This window comes from Panthera pardus, unplaced genomic scaffold (assembly GCF_024362965.1).
Source record: "Panthera pardus isolate Hobbes unplaced genomic scaffold, ASM2436296v1 HiC_scaffold_2, whole genome shotgun sequence".
NCBI classification, from domain to species: Eukaryota; Metazoa; Chordata; class Mammalia; order Carnivora; family Felidae; genus Panthera; species Panthera pardus.
Window position 1 is genome coordinate 112,397,074 of NW_026526765.1, and position 8,826 is coordinate 112,405,899.

Consider the following 8,826-nt stretch of genomic DNA (forward strand, 5'->3'; position numbering starts at 1 on the left):
CCTACAGGCCCCGGCCTGGGCCCGCCTCATTGAGAAGCGGCGTTGAGCTCGGTACGCCTTGCTCTAAGAATCCTCGCCTTTCGCTGGCACTACCACCCCCAGTACCCCATCGAGAAGCGAGCTGATGGGGTAATAATGCGGGCGGCCGTGCTGGGTGGCGGCAGGGCCAGCGAACGGCAGCACCGAGGTCCTCCAGATGGTCAGGGCGAGGCCTCACGTGCCTGTGCAGTGGACTCTGGACACAGTCACACCTGACTGGAGGCGTCAGGTTGCGAGGCGGTCAAGTAGGACTGTGCGGGGGAGGGGACCCGCGTTGGCACAGCGCCCTGCCGGGCTCGCACGCCTAGCCGCCGGGACACCCGGCGAGTGAGGCGGGGCGAGGGCGGGGCGAGGGCGGGGCTGAGGGAGGGGATGGGGCCTGGCGCCAAGCCCTCGGGTTTCCATTTCAAACCCAGAACCTGAGAGCATTCGAAGAATGGGGTGGCGGTCCCGGAATTGCCGGACTTCTTTGTCGCCCTGTCCGTTGCGGTGATCCTTCCCCGAGACCGGCGCACGAGCTACACAACCCCTGTCTGCATGCCGCTCGCAAGAAGAACCCCAGCGGCCGGTCCAGACGTGGCGTCCGACCCGCGCTCTCGGACGGCCGGTGGGCGGGGCGTCGTCCGTGACGTCGCATCCCGTTTCGATTCTCCGCCCCCCTTCTCGGCCCGTATATAAGACTTCTCCGGGCGTTCGCACTCTCACAAGTGGAAGCGGACGTCGGGCGTGGGTTGTAGGAGGTGGCGGCGGGGGCTCGAGGGTGAGGGCCGGCTCGGACGTGTGTCCGCGCCTTGGAGGTGACAGCTGGCAGTGCCGGGCGGTGAGGCGACGATGGAGCTCTTGCGGACTATCACCTACCAGCCGGCCGCCAGCACCAAGATGTGTGAGCAGGCGCTGGGCAAGGCTTGCGGCGGGGACTCTAAGAAGAAGCGGCCGCAGCAGCCCCCTGAGGAGCCGCAGCCGCCTCAGCCCCAGGCGCAGGGGCAGCCGGCGGCCCCGCACCACCATCATCACCACTCGCACTCGGGGGCCGAGATCTCGCGGATTATCGTCGACCCCACGACGGGGAAGCGCTACTGCCGGGGCAAAGTGCTGGGAAAGGTGACGAGCGGCGGGCGCCTGGCTGCCGGACGGGCGGTTGGGAGGTCTGCCCGGGCATCCCCCACCCCCACCCCCCCCCACCCCCGAGCCGGCCGGACCCTGAGTCCCCGCATTTTGGCTTCTCCGGGGCTCCGATCCGGGCGGGTCGTATTCACCTGCCCTGCTCTGGCTTTTGTGCGCTGACAGCGCCGGGTTGGCTTTTTATATCCTTAGCCTCAGCTCTCCGTGCGTCCCGCAGCCCCAAGAAATTGATCTGGAGGCCAGAAGCGAGGGCTTTCTGCTCGCGCCCCTAGCTTCCTCCGCCTGCCCCCCCAGGGAATTTTCTTGACGGGTCTCTTCAGACATTATTTTTCATCTCCCTGTTCCCAACCCCCTCCATAAAGCTCCTCTTTGTAAAGGGAGAAGGGGAACCGGTTCCCTGTTTTCAGGAATGCTTTTGGCTTCGCGAAGGAGCTTTTAAAAAGTACAGTGCACACGTCTTTCCACCCTCACTCCCACCCGTAACGTTGCGTTCCTTTCTAATTTTTATTCATTTTTAAAAACATGTACTGTCCGTTTTTCTACCACACTCAGTGCTCTCTCGGCTTTGTTTTCAGGGTGGCTTTGCAAAATGTTACGAGATGACAGATCTGACCAACAACAAAGTCTATGCTGCAAAAATTATTCCTCACAGCAGAGTAGCCAAACCTCATCAAAGGGAAAAGGTGTGTATGACTGTTGAGTAAAGTATTTTCTTTGTGTGCAGGAATGGCCCTTCCCTGCTAAGAAAATGTCTTCTGCGTGTGTAAGCAGCTGGCTTGGAAGCGGTGACAGAAGGCTCATAAGCCTGGTTTTGCTTTTTCTTTCAGATTGACAAAGAGATAGAGCTTCACAGAATCCTTCATCACAAGCATGTAGTGCAGTTTTACCACTACTTTGAGGACAAAGAGAACATTTACATTCTCTTGGAATACTGCAGTCGAAGGGTGAGCGTTAACCCCTGTCCCAGTCCATCCGCGCCCCCCGTCACATCGCCTTGTATCGGCGGTTTTGCTCTGGTGGCAGTTACTTTCCTGCAGTGTTAACTTTCATCACGCACCTTGTGCAGGACAACTACTGATGCCCATAACTCTGACACACTGTCTTTTTTCCTTCTGCTCTTCCTAGTCCATGGCTCATATCTTGAAAGCGAGGAAGGTGTTGACGGAGCCAGAAGTCCGATACTACCTCAGGCAGATTGTGTCTGGACTGAAGTACCTTCATGAACAAGAAATCCTACACAGAGATCTCAAACTAGGTAAGCCCTTTGTTCCAAACACTGATTTCGTGTTAGGGAGAGGTGTTCTTTTCTTCCCTGTCTGCCTCGTTGTGTATTACTGTTTCTAGTTGGGATATAGCCTGTGCCGTCTTGCTTTTGAATCTGTGACTTTACTAGTCAACAACTGGCTGCCTGCCTCCAAAGAGGATGTGTGTGTGTGTGTATTTGGTGGGAACATCTTTTCAAGGGGACTGAGGTTTTGTTTTCTTTACCATCTAGGGAACTTCTTTATTAACGAAGCCATGGAATTAAAAGTCGGGGACTTCGGCTTGGCAGCCAGGCTGGAACCCTTGGAACACAGAAGGAGGTAAGACTCAGAAAGATACATCCTGACAAGGTTTTACAGAGACCAAATATGCTCTTATTATTTTCCAGTTAATGTGTTGGAGAAGGGTCAGCTGATTTTAAAATTCACAGACCACAATGATGTTAATCCATGGAAACACTAAGTGCCCACTGTGGACGAGGCAGAGGACCTCATACCTATAAGTTGATTATGAAACAAATCTGTCTCATATTTGCCTGAAATGTTACACAAACGCTCTGCTGTACGTGGTCTCAGTTGGTTTAAAAACGCTGTCACGTGGCTGAAAACAATTGTACATGCATTAAAAATAATTAAGCCACTTGGTCAACTGTTAACTGTTGAGATGGCAAAAATCAAAAGTCAAATTTTTCTAAATAGAAATACAACATAACACTCTTAAGGTTTTATCCAGAGAACTAAGTGTAAACAGTAGAACAGTTCTTAATGAGACCTTCATATTTTGCTTTTCCAGAACAATATGTGGTACCCCAAATTATCTCTCCCCTGAAGTCCTCAACAAGCAAGGACACGGCTGTGAATCAGACATTTGGGCCTTAGGTTGTGTAATGTAAGTAAATGCACCAAAATGATCAAAATGCAAATTTGGGTTTAGATTTTTTTCACATTCGAAAAGAGTTACTTTATGACCATTCCTAAAGAAGTGTTATCTTGCACACAGGTATACAATGTTACTAGGAAGACCCCCCTTTGAAACGACAAATCTGAAAGAAACTTACAGGTGCATAAGAGAAGCCAGGTATACAATGCCATCGTCATTGCTGGCTCCAGCTAAGCACTTAATAGCTAGCATGTTGTCCAAAAATCCTGAGGATCGTCCCAGTTTGGATGACATCATTCGACATGAATTTTTTTTGCAGGTTGGCATGTTTCTTGTGTCTTTTTATTGCATGCTTTTGATGACAGTTACCCAACTGGTTACTGAAAAGTCTTTTCTGACACTACGCAGGGCTTCACTCCAGACAGACTCTCTTCCAGCTGCTGTCATACCGTTCCAGATTTCCACTTGTCAAGCCCAGCTAAGAATTTCTTTAAGAAAGCAGCTGCTGCTCTTTTTGGTGGCAAAAAAGACAAAGCAAGATACATTGACACACATAGTAAGTATAAGACTTCTTCTGTTCTTCTGGATCCAGTATGTTTAAATCTGATAAGTTAGTTAAAAGAATGTTTTTATGTTAGCATAACAGCCAGTATGTTTGAATACTGTTGAACTTTTTATAGTATGATAAAACTCTACTGAAAAATGTGATGGATAGCTTTTTTTTCCCCATACACATTAAAGTGTGCTCCTTGCCTAATTGCAGCTGATGGTAATGATAAAATGCTTGTTTAGCCTTGAATGCTCATAAGCTGATTACTAACACAAAAGGAGGAAATGTGGCTAGCTCTGTTCCTACCTTGTTAGCAGACTAATGCTCATAATTCTTGTCTTTGATTTACAGATAGAGTGTCTAAAGAAGATGAAGAAATTTACAAGCTTAGGCATGATTTGAAAAAGACTTCAATAACTCAGCAGCCCAGCAAACACAGGACAGATGAGGTATGCTGGAAAAGAATAAAATAGATACAAACACTTTATATCATTTCTGTTCTTTGTTAATTATCACATGGGTTATGATGATCACGATTCAAGCATGTGATGATCATGATTCAAGCTTTTCTTCGAACCTTTTAAAAGATTTTGTTTTTTAGTTTAACGAGGCATGCACTCGAGTCACTGAACTATCTTTTGTGTCCACTGCTTTTTGATAAGCTTTCCCACCAGTTGCCACAATCTCAGCTTAACCGAGAATTCTCAACCTCAAATGAATTTTAGATGTTTGACTCCTTGTCTGACTCTTCTCTTTTCTAGGAGCTCCAGCCACCTACCACTACAGTCGCCAGATCGGGAACACCTGCAGTAGAAAATAAGCAGCAGATTGGAGATGCTATTCGCATGATAGTCAGAGGCACTCTTGGCAGCTGCAGCAGTAGCAGCGAATGTAAGTTGCCATCATTGGCATTTTAAATGAGACTATAAATGCCAGTGCTTAATACTAAGTAACTGGAGTCAGTTTGTTTTGCGGCCTAATTACACAGTACCAGCAAAATTGGAGGAATCGGAAAAAGCCGAGCAACAATTTTGAGTCCCTCATGTCCTTAGAAGTAGTGGAGGGAAAGTTAGAAGCTACCAACGCCTAAGGTTTTATTGTTAATTAGTTTACAACTTTCTCTGACTTTCTAGGCCTCGAGGACAGTACCATGGGAAGTGTTGCGGACACAGTGGCAAGAGTCCTTCGAGGATGTCTAGAAAACATGCCAGAAGCTGACTGCATTCCCAAAGAGCAGCTGAGCACTTCCTTTCAGTGGGTCACCAAATGGGTCGATTACTCTAACAAATATGGCTTTGGGTACCAGCTCTCAGACCACACTGTAGGTGTCCTTTTCAACAATGGTGCTCACATGAGCCTTCTTCCAGACAAAAAGTAAGTATGTCCAACTAACGAGATTCTGTCACTTCTGTATTCTTGCACTCAAGAAATCTAAAACCAGTGACTAATGGCCTCTATTTTGTTTCTTCTCTCTCCCTATGGTTCCTGTTTTTCAGAACAGTTCACTATTACGCAGAGCTTGGCCAGTGCTCTGTTTTCCCAGCAACAGATGCCCCTGAACAATTCATTAGTCAAGTGACGGTGCTCAAATACTTCTCTCATTACATGGAGGAGAACCTCATGGATGTAAGTACCTCCTGGATGTGGCGTTTGAGCAGTAATATTTGAAGTGTAGCCCACAGACCAGTGGCATCTGCACAGCTCTGAAGCTTTTTAGAGGTGCAGATGCTTTTGTCCTACCCTAGCTCTCTACTGAATCAGAATCTCTGGGGGGTGGGGCCAAGAATCTCCAGGACATTCTGATGCTTGCTCAACTTGGAGAGGCATTTGCCTAGAAGAATGGAGTGCAAACTGCAAAATTGTTATGGGCACTAACTCTCCCAATTGCTTTTAGGGTGGTGATCTGCCTAGTGTTACCGATATTCGAAGACCTCGGCTCTACCTCCTTCAGTGGCTCAAATCTGATAAGGCCTTAATGATGCTCTTCAATGATGGCACCTTTCAGGTAAGCGAAACCCTTCAGGAAAGTGTGTGTTTAGGTCACAAAAAGTGATTTTCAGGTAGCCATTTAATGATTGGACACACTTTACTAATTCTTGAGTATCTGTAGAGATCTAATATTTACGTTTCCTTTTGAAAGGTGAATTTCTACCATGATCATACGAAAATAATCATCTGTAGCCAAAATGAAGAATACCTGCTGACTTACATCAACGAGGACAGGATATCTACAACATTCAGACTGACAACTCTGCTGATGTCTGGCTGTTCATCAGAATTAAAAAATCGAATGGAATACGCTCTGAACATGCTCTTACAGAGATGTAATTAAACGACTTCTTTAATGGACCCTATGGGACTCCTCTTTTCCACTGTGAGATCTACAGGGAAGCAGTCAGATGATCTATAGCATGTTGAAAAAGACGGACAGGTGGTGGTACGAAAACAATTCCTCTGGGGCCTGCTGGACTGGGCGGAACCAGACCAGGCTGACGCATACACTTCTTAACTTTGGACAGTCTGAGAGTGAACCAGAATGCAGTTTTGCTTGATGTACCTGTATTAAAAGGTTTTTCAGACAATTTCGCAGGAAGGTGCATTGACTCTTCTCTCTGTTGAGAGCATTTCAGACAGAGGACTTGGAACTGTGAATATACTTCCCGAAGGGGAGGGAGAAGGGAGGAAGCTCCCATGTCGTTTAAAGGCTGTAATCGGAGCAGCTTTTGGCTGCTCAACTGTGAACTATGGCCATATATAATTTTTTTTTGTTAATTTTTGAAGACACTTGTGGCTGGAAAAGTGCATTCCTTGTTAATAAACTTTTTATTTATTACAGCCCAAAGAGCAGTATTTATTATCAAAATGTTTCTTTTTTTTTATGTTGACCATTTTAAACTGTTGGCAATAAAGAGTATGAAAAAGCAGAAATTGTGGTCCACTGTCTATTGTATGGTACATCACCGCATCACACATGCTTTGATCATGGATTCTTTGGCACGCTTGGGTGTGACATGGAGTATAGAATCATGCCAGAAAGTTAGCTCTTTGGCTTCATTGATAGTACTTTGTAGAAAGTAAATCCTTAACACCTAAAGTGCAATCACATTTTCTGGGTAGATCTCGTTTGAGAAGAGAAGATTATAACAAAAATACTATTCTTGTTACAACCACAATAGGTCCTCCTACTAAATCCACAACCAGTTTCTCTCAGGAGTATTACCTTAAAACTCATTTTCAGCTTGGGGGTGCCTAGGCAACTTAGTAGATTAGGCGTCCGACTTTGGCTCAGGTCACCATCCTGCAATCCATGGGTTCGTGCCCCCCATTGGGCTCTGTGCTGACCGCTCAGAGCCTGGAGACTCCTTCAGATTTTAGGTCTCCTTGCCTCCCTCCCTCTCTCTCTCTGCCCCTACCTTGTTCACACTCTGTTCCTCAAAACTAAAAACATTTAATTAAAAAAAGGGGTGGCGCCTGGGTGGCTCAGTCAGTTAAGCTACCACCCCTGGTCTCGGCTCAGGCCATGATCTCATGGTTTGGTGAGTTCAAGCCCTGCAACGGGCTCTGTGCTGACAGGGTGGAGCCTGCCTGGGATTCTCTCTCTCCTTTCTCTCTGCCCCTCCCCCACTTGCGTGCATGCTCGCCCTCTCTCTCTCTCTCGCTCTCTCTCAAATAAACATCAAATTTTTTTTTTTAATTAAAAAAACCCCACTCATTTAGCTTGGAGCTGAAAGCCAGAGTAATCCTGTGTAAACAGACCTCTGTTATGTGTCAATAGGTACAGGAAGTTTATCTTAATATGGGCAAAACGCTATGCTTTGTAAAATACGTGCACCGCCTGAATGTATTACTCAGCTTAAACCTGCCTAAACACTCCCAGTGCCGCTGGCACTACTAGTACACGATTCCAGCAGTGGGGAAGTACTTGGTCGATAAGTCGTTTTATTTTCCTTTTGGTGCGTGGTGGATGAGGGATGGTATGGGAACCAACCTGTGGTTTTAAGCCCATCTTTTTTATACCATCAAATGATCCAAGAGGCAAATCTGAGAATGTTTGGTCTTTCAGTGGGATTTGCTCTTTGGCAGGTGTCAAAAACTGCTTGTTCTGTTACTCTGAACTTACAGTGACCTGTATAAGATGCACATACGTATTTGTTCATTTGTAATCCCATTGAGGAAAACACTGTCCTGAGAAAAGAGCACTCTCCTGTATCAGGCCCTCTCTACGTTGCAATCCTGAACAGTGTAGTGTAGAAACGGTGGTGGTACTTTTACATTTTTCTAAAATTATTACACGGTACCGGTTAGACTTTAGTAATAAAAGTCAGAGCTGGGGAATTTGTTAGGGATATTTCAGAGGTTCTAGAACAACTTGGGCTGGTTGGAATTCTTTGGCCACAAACACAACTTTAGTCTTGGTTAAATGTCTTATAGTAATAGCTGAAGAAAACTAGGTAATTACACTAATAGCTGGGTGTGCAAAAGCAGAACCTATTTTTATCTTTATGAGCAGAGAAAATAATGGGAGTTTGCAAATAGTAAGAAGTGGTCTTTCATTTTGAGTTTCACAGTGTACATTGCTTCACATTTTTAAAATATGCACTATCCACTCTTGAGGATCTACTGTGTATAGATCAGGGCCCAGCATTGGAGATGCAGAATGAACCTGAGCCTGTCCTTTCCCTCAAGGAAGTCACAGCAGAGTGGAGGAGACAGTTCATTTACCTATTAATCTGATAAGTGTGCTGTGATATTATGATAAAGGTATGCACTGGGTGATGTGGAAACCAAGAACAGGAATCATAAGGAAGGAGCCCCAGGTGTGAGGTGGACTTAGAGAATTGATTACAGAGAATAAAATTCTTTTTTATTGGGTTTGGAAAAGGGGGGGGGGGTAAACAGAAATTTAAGATAAGAAAAGGTGTTATAAGCAGTGCAAATAACATGTGCAGATGCTAGAGGGTCAAAGAGTTTGC

General features: G+C 46.1%; 1 protein-coding gene across 1 annotated transcript; it reads left to right on the top strand.

The window, feature by feature from the left end:
* Positions 1-734: 734 nt before the first annotated feature.
* On the top strand, positions 735-6,781 carry PLK2 (polo like kinase 2). Its single transcript, XM_019414301.2, has 14 exons — positions 735-1,140; positions 1,737-1,844; positions 1,989-2,105; positions 2,287-2,416; positions 2,657-2,744; positions 3,217-3,312; positions 3,424-3,622; positions 3,712-3,859; positions 4,205-4,302; positions 4,615-4,744; positions 4,987-5,227; positions 5,350-5,479; positions 5,748-5,858; positions 5,994-6,781. Exons 1-14 carry the CDS (start codon positions 871-873, stop codon positions 6,183-6,185), a joined length of 2,058 nt encoding a protein of 685 aa, XP_019269846.1. The 5' UTR covers positions 735-870; the 3' UTR covers positions 6,186-6,781.
* Positions 6,782-8,826: the final 2,045 nt, after the last annotated feature.